The sequence below is a fragment of the Macrobrachium rosenbergii genome, chromosome 5, assembly GCF_040412425.1.
Source record: "Macrobrachium rosenbergii isolate ZJJX-2024 chromosome 5, ASM4041242v1, whole genome shotgun sequence".
NCBI lineage: Eukaryota > Metazoa > Arthropoda > Malacostraca > Decapoda > Palaemonidae > Macrobrachium > Macrobrachium rosenbergii.
The window spans coordinates 5,255,918-5,275,457 of record NC_089745.1 but is presented as its reverse complement, the minus strand read 5'-3'; the positions used below and the strand labels follow the sequence as shown (position 1 = coordinate 5,275,457).

Genomic DNA, 19,540 nt, shown 5'->3' with positions numbered 1-19,540 from the left:
GGATGATACAGATAAGTTAACTATTTATAATCCTCTCTCTCTCTCTCTCTCTCTCTCTCTCTCTCTCTCTCTCTCTCTCTCTCTCTCTTGTTATTGTCTCCGGATAATATATGTAAGTTAACTATTTATAATCCTCTCTAATCTCTCTCTCTCTCTCTCTCTCTCTCTCTCTCTCTCTCTCTCTCTCTCTCTCTCGTGTGGATGCGGGATACCTCTCGCATTCCACATTTATTGTTAGCGGAGAGTAATGACCACAAGTTTCTTGTAACCATAAAAAAAGGATTGGAGAGGAAAGGGACAAAACTGTGGTCAAGGGCTCTCTCTCTCTCTCTCTCTCTCTCTCTCTCTCTCTCTCTCTCTCTAGTGATCTTCGACATTTTTCTCTTTCAATAAGATCAGTGACGTCAACGGTGATTGGACGGATCTTTCTTTCAAGGATGATTTCTATCTTTGTATATTTATTGCTCTTTAATATTCTCGAAAGGCGTATGGACGAGATCGGTAATTTCTTCACTAAGATTATTAGTATTGTTTTCTCTCTCTCTCTCTCTCTCTCTCTCTCTCTCTCTCTCTCTCTCTCTCTCTCTCTCTCTCTCTCTCTGGGAACGATATGCTTTGAATTTAGAAGGTGGACATTTGTCATCATTAGGTTTGGTGTTTAAGGAAAGGAAAAGGCGATACTGATTTTATGGCACTCTCGGGCAAAAATTGGTTATAATAATAATAATAATAATAATAATAATAATAATAATAATAATAAAAATATCCTTTTTTTCAACTTAGAGCCATATACAGAGATGGACAAGGAAGAAACAGTTCAATACACGAGATGAACAGTTCCAATAATTAACGGCTAATAATAATAATAATAATAATAATAATAATAATAATAATAATAATAATAAAGCAAAAGTTTTGTAAATTATCGTAATTTGAGTAGATAGTTTTTAGCATAGTCATTGACTGTGGATGTGCCGGGACATTCATACATTCATACATAGATACATACATACCCGGAATATACATACATACACATACCCGGACATACATACATTCATATATTCCATGGATATGCATACATAGATACACTTACGCTTACCCTGGATATACATAGTACATACATACATACGCATTTATCTCTCGAGTATACTTCTGTATATCATGTATTCTGAATGGCGGTGATCGCTTTTCTTTTCTTAATTCTTACATACATACACATACATACATACATACATACTTTTCTTTAACATACATGTTACATACATACATTTCTCTCCTCCTTACCTTTAAAATAGACATCCTTAATAATACCTATCCCTACACTTGAAAGGGAAATTCCAACCTTTGAGAACCAACTAAACATCTTTTAACCTCTTTTCATATTCGTTTCGCCCTGACCTGACCTGACCTGACCCAAGGTGTCTATTGACCTGACCTCTTTTCATCGGACGTTTGCCTGGCCTCCGGTCTGCCCCTGTTTCTCGCCGGGGGTCAAGAGATGCCCCACAAAGGGGAGGTCAAAGGAAGGCCTGCTTTGTGTTTTCTTTTGATGTAAGTTTGTTTGTGTCGTTTCTCGGGTCATTCTGGGTGACTAAGAGTCGTCTCGTTTATCAGCTTTTAAAAAGGCTGTGTGGACTGTATAATTTTATATTGATTTTTGAGTAACAGATTTCTCTCGAATTTTGGAATATCTGTTAATTTTTGATTAATAGACTTTTCTCGAATTCATGGAAAAATGATTAATATTTGAGTTAAATATTTTCTTGAATTCAGGAAAAAATTATTAATATTTGAGATAAATATTTTCTTGAATTCAGAAAAATCGATTAATTTTTGAGTCACAGATTTTTCTGGAATTCTGGAAAATCTAGTAATATTTGATTAGCAGATTTTTCTTTAATTCAGGAAAAATCTATTAGTATTTGAGTAAAGTAATTTTCTTGAACTCGAGAAAAATTCTAGTAATATTTGAGTAAAAGATTTTTCTTGAATTCAGGAAAAAATTATTAATATTGAGAGTCAAATATTTTCTTAAATTCAGGAAAATCTATTAATAATTGATTAACAGATTTTTCTTGAATTCGGGAGAAATCTATTAATATTTGATAAAAACATTTTTCTCCAATTCAGGAAAAGTTTTAAACTGTGTTGTGATTTTTATTAGCATACATTCTCATAATAAAATATTGCTTGCAACCTCATTACGCCTTCTGTGATATATTAACAATGTATGGGTGTGTGTATATGAAGAATGCATAACGTATTTAAACAGAAAATTCTGCTGTTATTCTTTGTTATTTGCTGGAATCTAAGTTGTTAATTTGTCACGATACTGAAGTCGAGAGCGTTCTTGAATTTTAAATCTTAAAATAGTTCCACATAACTACATTGTATCGATGTCATCATACAATTATATTAATATTATTAATAGCACTTTGGTTTGGGTTGTACAGATGCATCATTAATGTCATTATTAGACAGCATTTAATTCCATGGTAATCTGAGTTGCTGTAGGAATGGAATGGAATGGATTATAGAATTTAGGCCAAAGGCCAAGCGCTGGGTCCTATGAGGTCATTCAGCGCTGAAACGGAAATTGGGAGTAGAAAGGTTTGAAAGATGTAACAGGAGGAAAACCTCGCAGTTGCACTATGCAACAAACGTTAAGAGAGTCTGGATAGCAAGATGGAAGAAAGAGAATATGAATGGAGGTACAGTAAAAGGAATGAACGGGTTTGCAGCTAGGGACCGAAAGAACACTGCGACGAACCTTAAGTAATGCCTACAGTGCACCGCGTGCATTAACCCACCTCCACGGCTGAGTTGCTGTATGTGCTTTCGTCATTTTACTGGTGCCTTGGATCCCATGTTGGGATGCTGACATCCTCTGTAAAAGTTATGAAAACGGGGCCTTCGCTTTTCTTAACCTGTGAATCCTTAGTGGTGTTGAAGGATCTTACTCAATCCTGGGTTCTGGAGTGAAAAATATCTTTCTCTCTGTTTATACCACGTAAAATATGTGTGTGTTTATGCAAGTTTTGTTATGCCACGTAATATGAGTATGTGTACTGTATACGGATTTTGTTATGCCACGGAATATGAGTATGTGTACTGTATACAAATTTTTTTATGCCACGTAATGTGTGCAAGCAGATTTTGTTATGCCACGTAATGTGTGCAAGCAGATTTTGTTATGCCACGTAATGTGTGCAAGCAGATTTTGTTATGCCATGTAATGTGTACAAGCAGATATTGTTATGCCACGTAATGTGTGCAAGCAGATTTTGTAATGCCACGTAATATGTGCAAGCAGATTTTGTTATGCTACGTAATGTGTGCAAGCAGATTTTATAATGCCACGTAATGTGTGCAAGCAGATTTTTATGACATATAATGCCAGATTTTGTAATGCCACATGTGTGTGCAAGCAGATTTCGTTATGACATATAATGTGTGCACGTTTTGTAATGCCATGTGCAAGCAGATTTTGTAATGCCACGTAATGTCTGTGCAGAATTTGTTAACCAGAGTGTCGAAAGGGAGAGAAACCACTTGATGGAAACTGCAAGCAAAAAAGAAACTTCTGTTTGATCAAAGACTTCGTTAAGCCAACGCACTCGCTACAAGATAAAGCCCGGTTGCTTCCAAAAGCAACACTTCACTATAGAGCGGGACCCCACACCGAATTTTCCGCCTCGCTACAAGGCAGGTCTTGTACACGCCCGCCGACTTTTCGTGTGCATCAGCCTTCCATAAACATCTATGATAACATCCTCAGCAAATGTTTGAAGCCCTTATAGCGATGTTTACAGACACTTCCTCCGTATATCCGTGTGAGGTAGTCGTGAGAACGGCCGATGTGGGACTCTGTTTAACCAACTCCTTGAGGTGGTTGTGTAAACATCCTTCATTCTCTGGTCGAGGTCTTTCTCCAAACACATAAAAGGTGGAGTTCTTTTTTTTTTATTATTTCAGCAGAAAATGGGCGGGAAGGGTGGGGGTGTGGGCGCAAGGGATGTCTCAGTGTTTGGAATAGGGGGTTGGGGGAGAGGAAATGGGAACGCTTCTGCTAAAATTCCCATTTTTTTTAAGAAGCGCAGCGATTAGGTTAAAAGTTCGTTCTCTCGTGCATCTATTTATCTATTTATTGTTTTTTTTTTTTTTGATAAGTGGGACCTCTTTCTGTATTTCACTTTACTTCCTCTTACGTCTTCCTAATGAACACCATAATACTCTTTAGAAGCTTGAATTTCAAGTCAGTGGCCCCTTTGGTGGGCTTGTTCCATATGAATAGGTTTCATCTACCGAATAATAATAATAATAATAATAATAATAATAATAATAATAATAATAATAATAATAATAATAATAATAATCAGAAAATGTTCGTGTTCAGTCAAAGTTATATATGACGCCAGAAAACTCATAATAACTAATTAGTTAATTAACGTTACGTTCGAGAGAAAACCTAATGTTTGGGCTTTGCAAGAAGCCAAACACCACGTTCAAATTGCAGCGCCTAACGAAGTGTTTAGCTCCAACCTTGTGTAAAATTAAATTCGCCCTCAATAAAAAGAAGTTTCTGTTTGAGCACCTCCCAGGTTAAGCACATTTGAGGACCCCTCATTAAGAGAGAGAGAGAGAGAAGTGTGAAGACAATCATTCCCAGAGAGAACTTGCAACAACAAATACTTGAACACTCTGTGAACAAAGGTAACGAACGATTGGAGAGTGGTGACGAAACACTTAACGTCTTCCCGCGAACAATGCAGGCGTGAGGCTTTAGGTCACGATTTCTCGACTTGACTTTCCGTGGCGTTAGCTTCAGTAAGTTCTGAGATCTTTTTTTTATAAACCTTATATATACTGTATATATATATATATATATATATATATATATATATATATATATATATATATATATATATACAAATACACGTGTGTGTGTATTTATATATTTATGAATGAATTTTTATCACATCACCGTGATTCATATACAAGCATTAAGCTACAAACGTCCTTTAATATCCAATTCGCTCTACCTCGGAAGTAATATATTTTCATATATGTTACCCGAAGGGGAATTTTTTAATTGATAATCAGTTTGTCGTCTCGTGGGCTCGAACCACGGAAGACAAGAACTCAGGACTACAGTGACGCGATTTTAACCACACGGCCATTGACATTTATTTTTAACTTGGAACTAGGCTTAGTAGTGACAAGCGTTTCCAGATACACATATGTGTGCGTGTATATATGTATATGTTTATTTATTTATTTACGTTTTTTTATTCGGAACTAGGCTTAGTAGTGACAAGCGTTTCCAGAATGTGAAGAACTCGAGCAGTTAAGAGGGCATTGTGGTTACTAAAAATTACATTTTATCTGTAGATTTATATATATATATATATATATATATATATATATATATATATATATATATATATATATATATATATATATATATATATATATATATATATATACGTATATATATATATATAAATATATATATATATATATATTTTAAAAATTTTTAATTTTTTCAATATTAAATTGGCAAGAACTTGTCTTGCTATCCTGTGGCTCCACCCACCTTAAGATAAAACATCTCTGTGCTAAAATAAAATAATGTTAACAAAGTAAAGTTAGAATAAAATACATGAAATTCCAATTCATTAAAGTCCTGTTTTCTCCCAAGCCCGTAAGAGCCTCCATCTTGAAAATAAGCATAGGGAAGAAGGTCTTTGCCCTGGAGGGAAGCCCGATTTTCCCAGCGATGCGAGAGGTCGATTAGAAGGCTTATATAGTAGAGGTAAGGGGTCTGAGATAATGATGAGAGAGAGAGAGAGAGAGAGAGAGAGAGAGAGAGAGAGAGAGAGAGAGAGAGAGAGAGACCCACTCTTCTTCTTCTTCGTGTGAACTTGGGTTAGGTTCCCAGGGCTTAAGTTGCCATCGATAATGCATATCTTCCGGTTGGAGAGAATTCTTATAACAAGGTTGATAAGAGAAGAGGCGATATATATTCTCTCTCTCTCTCTCTCTCTCTCTCTCTCTCTCTCTCTCTCTCTCTCTCTCTCTCTCTCTCTCTTTCTCGTACACACACACACACACACTCACATACACTTTAGGTTAAAGGATTCTCATCCATTAAGAAGTTCTCCAGTGAAAAAAGGATGTTTCTCATAGATGTCTAGATATAATTTATTATGGAGCAACATTAATTTTGTGTAAAATGAATTTGACATAAAATTTATAGCGAAACGAAGATCCGATTCGTGTCATTGCTCCATAGATTGCTTAGACACAATGAAGAGCAACAACTATTGTTTGCAAATTACCGACCGGATTTCATACATATGAATCCCTGTATCTAAAGTGCAGAGTTACGAAGATCTGGGAGATGCATGTGATATATAATATCAAGTAAAAAATGCTCTGAAGTTTCTTCGGCACCATTGAGTTTTCTGTACAGCCGCTACGTCGTATAATCAAGGTCACCGAAAACAGATCTATCTTTCGATGGTCTCGGTATAATGCTGTATGAGTCGCGGCCCACGAGACTTTAACCACGGCCCGGTGGTGGCCTTTATTGTATCGTTGCCAGAAGCACGATCATGGCTGACTTTAACCTTAAATAAAATAAAAACTACTGAGGCTAGAGGGCTGCAATTTGTTCTGTTTGATGATTGGAGGGTGGATGATCAACATACCAATTTGCAGCCCTCTAGCCTCAGTAGTTTTTAAGATCTGAGGGCGGACAGGAAAAGTGTGGACAGAAAGAAGGGCTGACGGACAGACAAAGCCATCTCAATAGTTTTCTTTTACTGAAAACTAAAAACGGCATAAGCTATGAGCGACAGCAATATGATTGCTAGATATATACCTTTATTCACCTATAAACAAAATGTTGCTGCTCGCTCGAATTGTTGTTATAACGTTTGTTGTTGTCCCCATGACCGAACTTGACCCGTGAGACCGTGAGTTTCTGGCGTTGTTCATAACTACATTTCTAGACTTCTAACAAACGTACCTCGCCCCAATTCTGCTACGGAGATGTTTGTAGTTCATAACTACATTTCTGGGCTTCTAACAAACGTACCTCGCCCCACTTCTGCGGCGGAGATGTTTGTAATTCATAACTACATTTTTAGACTTCTAACAAAAGTAGCTCGCCCCAATTCTGCTGCGGAGACGTTTGTAGTTCATAACTACATTTCTAGACTTCTAACAAACGTACCTCGCCCCAATTCTGCTGCGGAGATGTCCATAGAAAACTACAAAGGCAATTTCAAAATCATTGCCTGGCGAATTTATAGTATGATCCCCAGATTAGGTAGTAGCAGCAGCCGATCAAGAACTTGTTAAAAAACGAAGCGAAGATATCAGAGTTAAGGGAAAAATGGGTAGCTGATCTTCAATGTTAAGGTGAGGTTTTAGACAACAGGAATTCCGTCTTTATTTAAGAGGTCGACGCTTCAACTAAATTGAGGTTGAAACTTACTGCGCTGTCACACCAAATTTCGTCACGCAAACCTTATATGTTTTTGATCGAAAGAGACGCCCTTGCCAAACTTCACTTGTTAAGATTCAGATGTTATACAGTACTTGAATTGAAAGTAACAGTAACGTTCACGCCAAACTAATCTTTTATACTTTTATGCTTTGTAAGTGGCGTTTTCCTAAACTTCACTTGGAAATTATACTTCTGTGCCGTGACTGATAAGGACTTTTATACCAAACTTCACTTGGAAATTGAGATTCAATGCCGTGACTCATAAGGACTCTGATACTATACTTCACTTGAAATTGAACTTCTGTGCCATGACTGATAAGGACTTTGGTACTAAACTTCACTTGGAAATTGAACTTCTATGCCGCGATTGATAAGAACTTTGATACCAAACTTCACTTGGAAATCCAACTTCTACGCCGTGACTGATGAGGACTTTCATACCAAACTTCGTTTGGAAATCAAGCTTCTATGTCTTGACTGATAAGGACTTTGAAACCAAACTTCACTTGGAAATTGAACTTCTATGCTATGACTGATAAGGACTTTGATACCAAACTTCACTTGGAAATCGAACTTCTATGTCGTGACTGAAAGTGACTTTGATGCCAAACTTCACTTGGAAAATGAACCTCATTGCCGTGACTGATAAGAACTTTTATACCAAACTTCACCCAGGAATCAAAGTGAAACTCTCCCATATTGTAACCTGGGAAGATATAACCAAAAACATGGTAATGAGGGCGATTCAAGCTAATGATATGGTAATAAGATAATTATACGCAGGTATTTTCCACCTGCGGCTTACATACCGGGGCTCAGTCTCGTAAGTTTGCGTCAGAAGCGCCGAGGAAATTCTCAGGAGTACCTCAGGGCGAACTTTTGGGACCGTTTCAAGTGCCACACGATTTCATGCGATTATTCAGGCGACGCTCTGGGGAGAGGTTAGCTGGTTGGTCCCACCTGGGCAGTACCCAGACAAGAATGCGTTAATGAATAAGTTTTCTTTGTTTAGTGTGTAGGTTAGATGTATAATTCAGTTGTATTTAATGGGATTTATTTAGTGTAGTTTGAGTGTTTCTATTGAACATGCGTTTATTTGCTTCATATGTATGTTTATATTGTAGATAAAAAAAGTTGCTTTATAAGGGATAGAAACAAAATATATATATATATATATATATATATATATATGTATGTATAAATCTTATATATATATATATATATATATATATATATATATATATATATATATATACATTTATATATATAAATATATATATATATATTTATCTCATACTAGTTCGTCTATACGGTAGATGAGCATATGTATATATATATATATATATATATATATATATATATATATATATATATATATATATATGTCAATATATATACATACATACATACATATATACATACATATATATATATATAAATGTATATATGTATATATATATATATATATATATATATATATATATATATATATATACATATATACATTTATATATATATATATATATATATATATATATATATATATATATATATATATATATATATGTATGTATGTATGTATGTATGTATGTATGTATATATGTATATATGACGACACGCACCCTATGCTCATCACCTCGAGACGAACCAGTACAGATGTGCCTCGTTAAAAAGTTTCGCTTTCTGGCGTTACTTTGTCGAAAACAACTCCCCGAAAAACACCGAAAAAAAGAATTTGTCTTATTTTCCCTTTCAAGTCCCTGAAAAAAAAAAAAAAAGGCCACATGAGGGCTACTGTTCACTGATAACGAATGCCATAAATTTCCTTCTTCGGACGGGAGCGAGACCCGAGGTGCAAAATCAATGGCGGATCTCTCTCTCTCTCTCTCTCTCTCTCTCTCTCTCTCTCTCTCTCTCTCTCTCTCTCTCTCTCTCATGTAATTGTCTTTCGGTGAAATAGATAAGTTTAACCAGAATAGACAGGAAACCTCATGCCAGAACTTCTATCGGGATATGTAAGAAAATAATGTACGTATGAAAATAATATACATCATTTTTTGCCAGAATAAACAGGAAAATCTCATGCCAGAGCGTGTATCGAGACATGTATAAAAATAATGTACATAGGAAAATAATACACATATGTATATTGAAGAATCTAAAATAAAATGAAAAATAAAAGTCTAAGTGCTTGGCTTTATAGCCAGACATTCAGACTACCATCAGTTTTTACGAGAATGAACAGGAAAATCTCATGTTGGGACGTGTCTGGTGTTATCCCCGGCTTCGAGTCGTTTCGCCTCTGTTATCTGACGCTGCTCAACGTGTTCGTATCTGTTCTGCGATAAGAATTTTTGTTCTTATCTTCGTCTTTCAAGTACTTCCGCATGCGTTGTGTGTATGTGTGTCCTACATATTCGTTATATCCCAGGAAATATTTATTTTGGTTTTGCAGTTGTGATGTCTTTTATGTTAGTATTATGTGGCAAAAATATTAAGGTCATAGGTGTGTGTGTGTGTGTGTATGTATGTATGTCTCCAATAAACATGTTTTACTACAGAAAATATTTATTTTGAACTTCGTATTCTGTGTTATTGTTGTTATGAAAGAAAAGTCTATTTTTAAAGTATATTTCTTAGCGTAAAACGAAAGGGTTATTCTTGAAACATGTCTTAACAAGGAACTGAAATATACAATTGTTTACAAAAAATAATGCTTTGCCAATTCAAGCTGAGACATTTATACACAAAGTGTTTATTATTCACTGGTATTCGTGACTTATCACAATCAGTTTCCACGAATCTTTAGGAAATTAAACGTACTGTTATTATTATAGTTTCGCAATAAGTCACAATAACATATTTTTGGATATATTATTGTGAAACTGTTATTACAGTTCAGAGAGAAGTCTTGTGAAATTCTCTCTCTCTCTCTCTCTCTCTCTCTCTCTCTCTCTCTCTTCTTCTTCTTCTTCTTCTTCTTCTTCTTTCTTCGGCAGGAGTTCACGGGTGGTTGCTTGACACTTGAGTCTTTTTCGGTAACAGGGCGCATCCGAAACTCTCGGACCGCCGGGAGGGGGGGCGCGGGGGGAGGGGGTGGGGGGCCGTTAGGACCTTGTTGGTTGGTTACTCTTGTGTCTTCCAAACGACCGTCACGAACACCGTTCCTCCTGTTACATTTATCTTGAGACAACAACGTCCAAGATGTTTGCTGTTACCTTCAGGCAATAATAATAATAATAATAATAATTCCTTTCAAAAACTATAGCTGCATCGTTGGATTTAATTTTATATTGAGTCTTCTCAGCTCTCCTTTTAATTCTTTCCTCCTCTGCGTTAATGACCGGTATTAGAGTGGAAGAGAAAAAGAATGATTAGGAAAACATAAAATCAGCTCGCATGTTACAGCTATCCTTTTTAACAGGACATATTTAAGAAGGGTCTACTTCCGTCTAATAATAATAATAATAATAATAATAATAATAATAATCCAGAATTTCTTGACATCTTTGGTGTTTCCCTTAGTTAATACAGTAATTATTACGATGAAATTAAGGAGGTGTCTCCATCAAGTACTTTGTTATTATTATTATTATTATTATTATTATTATTATTATTATTATTATTATTATTATTAAAAATATGCACTTTATCGTGTGAAAGTAATAGATTAAAACAAATAAAAGAATACCAGTTAACAGACACAGATAATAATAATAATAATAATAATAATTATCTTCATTTCACAAATGGCGGTAATAAAGGTAATTACAATATTATCCTAAAAAGATTTAAATATTACACCATTTAAAGGAGTCTAGTGTTAGTTTCTCTCTCTCTCTCTCTCTCTCTCTCTCTCTCTCTCTCTCTCTGTACAATCTTGCCTAGCAAGTGTATGTTTATTTTAGCTTACTTCATGTAATGGGACTTGTGTTGAATAATAATGGTAACTGTGTGTCATCTTGCAAGTGAATGTTGCTTCTAATAATATTGCACCAATTTGGATGGGATTTCCACGATAATTTATCATTATTATTTTGTGTAATAAAAATCCACAATTATATAGTAAATATATTGCTATATATTACTATTACTATAGTAAATATAGTATTATATTATTGTGGATTTTTATTACAGATTGTTTTTCATGAAATTGTGAATCTCTTAGCATTATTATTATTATTATTATTATTATTATTATTATTATTATTATTATTGTTGTTGTTGTTATTTTGTTTTTGTTTTTAGTGTTTACATGTATTAGAAACATCAAACAGGTGCAGAATAAATAATCTTTGATTGACATTCTGAAGACCTTTAATAATAATAATAATAACAATTATTATTATAATTATTATTATTATTATTATTATTATTATTATTATTATTATTATTATTATTATTATTATTATTATTATTCAGAAGTTGAACCATTATTCGTATGGAACAAGCCCACCACAGGCGCCATTGACTTGAAATTCAACCGTCCAAAGAATATGGTGTTCATTAGAAGCAACAGAAGGTATTGGGAAATACAGAAAGCAGATAATAAATAATAATAATAATAATAATAATAATAATAATAATAATAATAATAATAATAATAATGGTCCAGAAAATATGAAAATTGAAAGATAACGAAAACCAAAATTCTATACACAGGAATTGGTGTGTCATTATTTTTTGTGTATAAATATTTTTGTAATATATTAATGTAAAAACGACTAGATTCTTTATTGAATGTAAATGGGTGATTGGCATAAAGGGTTAATTGGAAAAAAGGGTTAATTGGCATGCTCCAAAATGAACCAGAATCACCCCCCTCCCTCTTTTTCCCAGATCTGCTCTAAACAAACAATTATTTTTAGAAAATGACCCAAGGGACCTTATGACCATACCTTAACCCCCTTCGCCTCTGAAGAATTGACCTGAGGTCATTATGGTAAGCCCCATTAATCTCCTTCGGATTTCTTAACCTTTTTGCTGATTCTCTCTCTCTCTCTCTCTCTCTCTCTCTCTCTCTCTCTCTCTCTCTCTCTCTCTCTCTCTCTCTCTCTCGTAATTTTAACGTACAAAAATTTATATATAGTGTTCGCTCAACTGACATGTGTATATTTTTCACTGTGTGAGTTTATCTTTGAATTTATATATATGTATATATATATATGTGTGTGTGTATATATGTGTGTGAATATGCATACATACATATATACATAAATACATATGCTTACAAATCTCCCACATCATTAATCTTCTTCGGATTCCTTAACCTTTTTACCGATTCTCTCTCTCTCTCTCTCTCTCTCTCTCTCTCTCTCTCTCTCTCTCTCTCTCTCTCTCACGTAATTTTAACGTTCACTAATTTGTATATATTTAATGTTCGTTTAACTGACATGCGTATATTTTACAATGTGTTAGTTTATCTTTATATATATAATATATATATATACAGTATATACAGTATGTATATGTATGAATATATAAATATGCATACATACATACATATATACATAAATACATATGCTTACAAATCTCCTACATGAACGGTCATCGGTACCTTATTGCAAAACTTTCTTCTTACAGTAAATCATTTACAACCTTGTCTTTTTTTTTATTTTTTATCGCCAATTTGAAAGCAGGTTACAATTTTACACAAATAGGATGCTGCGAGATTGTGACCATGGTGTAGTGGCTCCAATAAGGCACACACACAGAGAGAGAGAGAGAGAGAGAGAGAGAGAGAGAGAGAGAGAAAAGACCCTTGGCAGCCACATGTTTTCAACAAAAACAATTCAGTTCACCAAGAAGCCTGGGAAAGTGGCCCGCCTGAGGAAATTGTGGAGCGATGTGTTGAATTCTCTTCCCCTCCTTTCTCTCTCTCTCTCTCTCTCTCTCTCTCTCTCTCTCGTGACCCTCCTCCCCTCAGTTGGTGCATTGGCATTTTCATCTGGTTTTCATCAAAAGGGGAGGTGAGGGGAGGGAAGGTATTGCCCTGGGTTGGGGACCCAGGGTTCCTTTAGGATTTTAGCTGCTAAAGAATCATCTCCTATTGTGGGATCTTGAAGGCGATAATGAATAATAGTTTGCGATAGATATATAAATAGATGTGTAAATAGATATATCATGAAATCGTGATAGGTATGTTTATTTAAATACGGAACCAAATCGATGAGAAAGTTATCAGTTAGGTCTTTTAATCATTCACTGGTTATTGATGAGTATCAGTGTAGTTTTGAAGCTTGTTAATATAGTTGATAATTATTGAAAAATGTAAATTCTTATAATAATAATAATAATAATAATAATAATAATAATAATAATAATAATGGAGAAACAAATCCAGTTATGTATATGTACATACATTTAAAGATAAATCTGTACAGATCTTTAAATATATGTACATATACATAACTGGATTTGTTTCTCCATTTTAAGACTCATACTGCAATGAGTGTTTTTAATAATAATAATAATAATAATAATAATAATAATAATAATAATAATATACAAAGTATACCAGAAGTATATCAGAAGTTATACTTCTCTTTCCTTCCGTTAAAATGACTTCGTATTTTTGATAACGTTTACTTTTTTATGCTTATGTGAGCTATGATAATATCCGAGGTTATATCATATTAATGTCTTCCCTAATGAAAATTATTTCTTATCCCCATTAATATTTACTTTTTAAAACATTTGATGTATTAATATAACTCAGATTTCGTTGGTCACTTGAGTTGTAGGAGGGAGATGAAACCTATTCATCTTTCGGGCATCTCAGAAAAGGGAAAAACAAGTTTCTCGGTGATCCGAGACTTTCGGAGGGAGGTTTAGGGTAAATACTGTTTGTCCTGGGGCGAAATCCCCTAATGACCTGGGTCTGTTGTTGTTGTTATAGGCCTTTTCGTACTGCTGTCGTAATTGAAATATTTAAAATGACTAATTACTGATTTATACGTTCATATATCTTTATTCCGAGTTTGCATTCCAACCCGCCGTTTCACCTCGGTCTAAGGAAATACGCACTAGCCTACTTTAGAGGGAAAATTGAAAGAGACGAGAGTGGGAAGGAGGTCGAACCATTCTGAAATTGTATCGTTCGCCACGAGGGGCAGGTGTTGGAACGGCGTAGCGTCTCCTCGGTCCACACATGGTGCCCAAATTCCAGAGTCCTGGGAACGATGATTCTAGCGTCGTTCTCACGGTGCCCTGAAGGAGGGTGTCGGTGTACGATGATGTCGATTCCTGAAATTGGTTTCGTTACGTTTTAGTCTAGGTTTCGGTCGGTCTTGTAAGACCAAAGTATGTATTTATTAAGTTTATTGTGTTTTGTGATGTAAATGAAACTATTTCAAGTCTCGGAGTTGTGGGAAGAGTGTAAATTCACCTTCTTATTGCGAGCCCTGGCAAGCCTGTCCTTGTGCCCTAGGCGCAGCTCGTGTCGCGCACACACCTGCCACGAGGCATCACGTGCCCGTGACGTCAGGGGACGCTCGTGTATAAATACGGCCGAGGTCGGCTTCAAGCAGCATACTCATTCCATCTCTCGAGTCGTACACGTCTCCGGTACGCACAGATATACAACCACCCTCATCACAATGGCTGTTCTCGGTAGCAAGAAGACTTCTTCCTCCTTCTTCAGCGTCCACAGCTTGAAGAAGGCCATCAAGAAGCTGGTCAAGAAGACCCGTTCAATCAAGGAGGACAACAAGAAGGTCGCCCAGGAGGAGGCGCAGAAAGAGAGCGTAGTCATCTGCCGCGTCGATTTCGACGCCGAGATCGAGGACAACCTCGCCAACGAAGCCCTCGAGGCTCGTCTCCTGCAGATCATCGAGGCCTCCCCCGCCACGCTGGACCTCTCCCTCAACCTGAAGGGCACGATGATGGTGAAGGCCGAACCCGAATTCGAGGTACAGTTCGGGACTTTCTGGACGACCAACGACGACGACAGTTGGAGTCTGTGCAAGGAGCTGTTCGCCTCCGCCGCCGCCCCCGCCCCACAGCAGCGACCTGTCAAGGCTTGAGGGCGAAGAGAGGCAGACGACCTTCTGATGCAACGCACCCACCTGAATTCCTGTGATGTGTACGCCCTTCTGACGGGGGGCGTCGAATTGTGTCGTGTTTGTGATAGCAAGTGCCACCAGTAGCAGTCCCCCCTCAAGCCTACGACCTTCGAGGACGACCTGCTGAATTTCTTCTAGGGCCTCGATCGACGCTCTTGGTATTTTCTGTGATGCCCCGGGAGGACTTCTGACGGAGGAGGAGAAGGAAGACCTCCTGGCCCCCCCCTGGCTGAGCCGCCGTCATCGCCTTCTGCCTGACAGCAGCGGCAGCTGGTCTGTCTGTGATAATGGAGGATATGACTCCACTGAATCTGTGATACAAATAGACAACATTTCTATTTATTTTTCTTGACAAATAAAAGCAAATTTGAATTTACTTTCTGCATATTTTTACCCTTCTGTATTTTTTTTGTATTATATTTTTGTATTGCCTTTTTAAGTCACAAACAATGACACAATATGAAATATGTAATGAGAATATAATCAAGGTATAATATGAATGATCTAACAAAGAAGCTTCTATAAAATGAATAATAATAATGGCCAATCATATGAAAACTGAAAACAATAATTAATAATCTAAATGGTATGCAATTACATAAAAATATTCTGAAGCATTAGGTAGAAAGGATACAACACTGATATATAGAAAAAAAAACAAAAGTATAAAATTGGAGGAAGTCTGTCCTGAACGAAAGTAACCAAATTATGCTGATGGGAAAGGAAATAAAAAAAAAGATATAGCATTATACATTATAAAGCTCCAAATGAATGAATTAAAACTTCGTCCGTAAGATTCTTATAAATTATATCTAAGAGAAAGAAAGTATACAGTATTGAAGATCAATAAGGTATGATTATACAGCATATGAAGATAAATAAGGGATAAATTCACAGAAATACTGCTTTATACATGAGTGTTTCACACGGGAAAGAGAGAGAGCGAGAGCGTGGACAGAAGCATGGCTTGGTGTGGCTAGCGTCAAGAGGCCGGTTACCATGGAAACCAAGGGTAACTGTTCCCCAGATGCTCGGTAACAGGACACACTCTTTCCACTTGTAAACTTCTTTATTTTGTATTTTATTCAGCACAGCCTTTAACTAAATGGGCCTAAAGTTGACAGTTACGTTATTTCAAGACGAATTGATTGGGATTTCGCTTACAAGAACGAATTGGAGAATTGGTAATACTTTTTTTATATTCAAGTCGTTATATTCGAGGCATCATTTGAACTCATCCGCCTTAAACGCCTTTCCTCCACAATTGTTTGGGGTCTAGACCAAGTTGAATCTTTCTCCGGTGGTAGATTATTGTTCTCTCTCTCTCTCTCTCTCTCTCTCTCTCTCTCTCTCTCTCTCTCTCATTATTTAAGAGTTACTAGGAGCTTGAGACTATACGCAAAAAATATATATATTAGGAAACGTTAGCAATGTATAATTGTTTCTATATAATGTAGTTGAAATGCGAAAGAGACTTTGCTGTCTTTTTTCTGAAGCCACCTAATGTTAAAAAAAATAGACCTATATAAATATGTTATATACATATGTTTACATGTGAGTAGGTGTTTTGTATATTATTATACGTATGTACCTCGCATACATGAAAGTACTTTCTGGGTAAGACTAGGAATTTCCGCATCGCGATAAAGCTCTTATCATTGACAGAATCCGGTGAGTCTATCATAGGTTTATCAAGATTAACTCACTTGAACTTGAACTGACAAGAATACAGTCAGCCTGTAACACGTGTGGCCTGCTTCAGCGTGTGTAGAGCGAGACAGCGGAATAAGTAGATGGAATATTGATCATGTTCGGATTTAAACATTTTCTTAGGTAAATTGCTATAAGATGCGTATGTGCAAATTATATGTTTACTATAATTTGCTATAATATCTCTCTCTCTCTCTCTCTCTCTCTCTCTCTCTCTCTCTCTCTCTCTCGATTTGTTATAAATGGCTAATTCTCTCTCTCTCTCTCTCTCTCTCTCTCTCTCTCTCTCTCTCGATTTGTTATAAATGGCTAATATCTCTCTCTCTCTCTGGCTCTGTCTCTCTCTCTCTCTTACTCAATTTGCTATAAATTGCTGAAATCTCTCCTCTTCTTCTTCTTCTTCTTCTTCTTCTTCTTCTTCTTCTCTCTCTCTCTCTCTCTCTCTCTCTCTCTCTCTCTCTCTCTCTCTCTCTCTCGATTTGCTATAAATTGCTGAAATCTCTCTCTCTCTCTCTTTCTCTCTCTCTCTCTCTCTCTCTCTCTCTCTGATTGTTTTAATGCCATTATATTTATGCTAGCACTTTCCTGTTTGGGGTTTGAGAATTTCATCAGTATTAAGATCGTTCTCAACTTTTTTCCGTTCGTAAAGCACTGACTAAACTTAAAGCCGCAAAGTATATTGTGCTTTGCTTTACTTTACAGACATATACATAGGAATAGGAGATTGAATGCTCATATGCTTGTATTAAATTGCGTTTAAAAGGCTTTAAAGTGTCTTTTTTTTTTTTTTATTCTCAAGTAGAAGTCAGGATGATGGAGTCAAGTTACACACACACCCGTTTGCTGTTTACTCCGAGGACCGTTTTCTTTAATGTCCTGAATGGTGCCTCTCTCTCTCTCTCTCTCTCTCTCTCTCTCTCTCTCTCTCTCTCTCTCTCTCTATATATATATATATATATATATATATATATATATATATATATATATATATATATATAATATGTGTGTTTTAAAAATGTATTTATGTGTATATATGTAGAATCTACTGGTCACCTTTTTACCAGATACATACTCGTATGTAATTGTAATAGCCACAATGCTCTCTCTCTCTCTCTCTCTCTCTCTCTCTCTCTCTCTCTCTCTCTCTCTCTCTCTCTCTCTGTGTGTGTGTGTGTGTGTGTGTATAATGCATTTGTGACTTGTTTACCATGAGATTTCTGTAATCGTTTGCTTGATATATTTTTCATTGTAATCTCTTAAAGAGTTATGGGAAATTAACACCTTTCCTTGGGGTCAAATAAAAATAAATTAGATTTTAGCGCAGAACGTTAACCTTTGTTACTCTCAACGCGTAAGATATGGTAAGTTTTGAGACTATAGGTAATTTGAACGTAAATGTCAGCTTCCCTGAACTTTTATGCACCATAGAGAAATTATATTCCTCGTTTTCTGATTATCGAATCATGTGAGTCATTGGTTGATTGTGTGAAAAAACTCTCAGTGCAAAAAAACTTCCACTCAATCAACCAATGACTTTGAAAATGACTTAAGCAATTTCCTTGACGGTGAACTCAAATAATCTTTCTCGCTCTCTGCCCGTATATCTATCTACTTTCCTATAGTCTCATAAACAAAACGAAACAGAAAAAGATACATTTTTGTTATTAATTGCCACATTGTTTGGCAATTAATAACAAAAATGTCTTTTTTGCTTCGACTAGGAGAGTAGATAGCCTAGAGGTAGGCCTACGGGCAAAAAGCGAGAGAGGCAATGTGTGCTCCCTCAAGGAAATTGTTTATATATCATTTTTAAAGCATTTTTAATGACCTCAGCACGTTCAGACGTTGCTTATGTGAGGGTCCTGTTAGCAATTGTATAATGCACAAAACAATTATGTATTTGAAAAAGTTGAATATATATATATATATATATATATATATATATATATATATATATATATATATATATATATATATATATATATATATATATATATATATATATAAATATGTGTGTGTTATCGTGATCGTGTCTATCGATTTTGACTCTATTTATCTGTAGGCTTTTTGAATCAATACTTGTTCTTCTGAACGTAGAATCTGAAAAAGATTATAATACAATTGCCACGAAACTTACACCGAGCTCGCTTAGCAAGTACTAGGAACCTAGCAAGTTGGAAAACCACGTGGTTACAAAACCCAAAACCGCGGAGGAGTATTGTTTGCCGTAGAGCTGGTTTCTGAAACCTTC

General features: G+C 35.7%; 1 protein-coding gene and 1 long non-coding RNA gene across 2 annotated transcripts in view; both read left to right on the top strand.

Annotated features, from left to right (window-relative positions):
* LOC136838464 (uncharacterized) overlaps positions 1 to 19,540 on the top strand; it is a 319,579-nt gene that overhangs the window by 58,834 nt on the left and 241,205 nt on the right. The gene's annotated exons all lie outside the window — the stretch shown is intronic.
* On the top strand, positions 15,029 to 15,955 carry LOC136838459 (uncharacterized). The gene has a single exon (XM_067103401.1). The coding sequence runs from the start codon at positions 15,115 to 15,117 to the stop codon at positions 15,538 to 15,540; it is 426 nt and encodes a 141-aa protein (XP_066959502.1). The 5' UTR covers positions 15,029 to 15,114; the 3' UTR covers positions 15,541 to 15,955.

Bases quoted from the DNA above. Each gene is read 5' to 3' on its own strand.
- LOC136838459 (XM_067103401.1), top strand. From the start codon at position 15,115: ATGGCTGTTCTCGGTAGCAAGAAGACTTCTTCCTCCTTCTTCAGCGTC.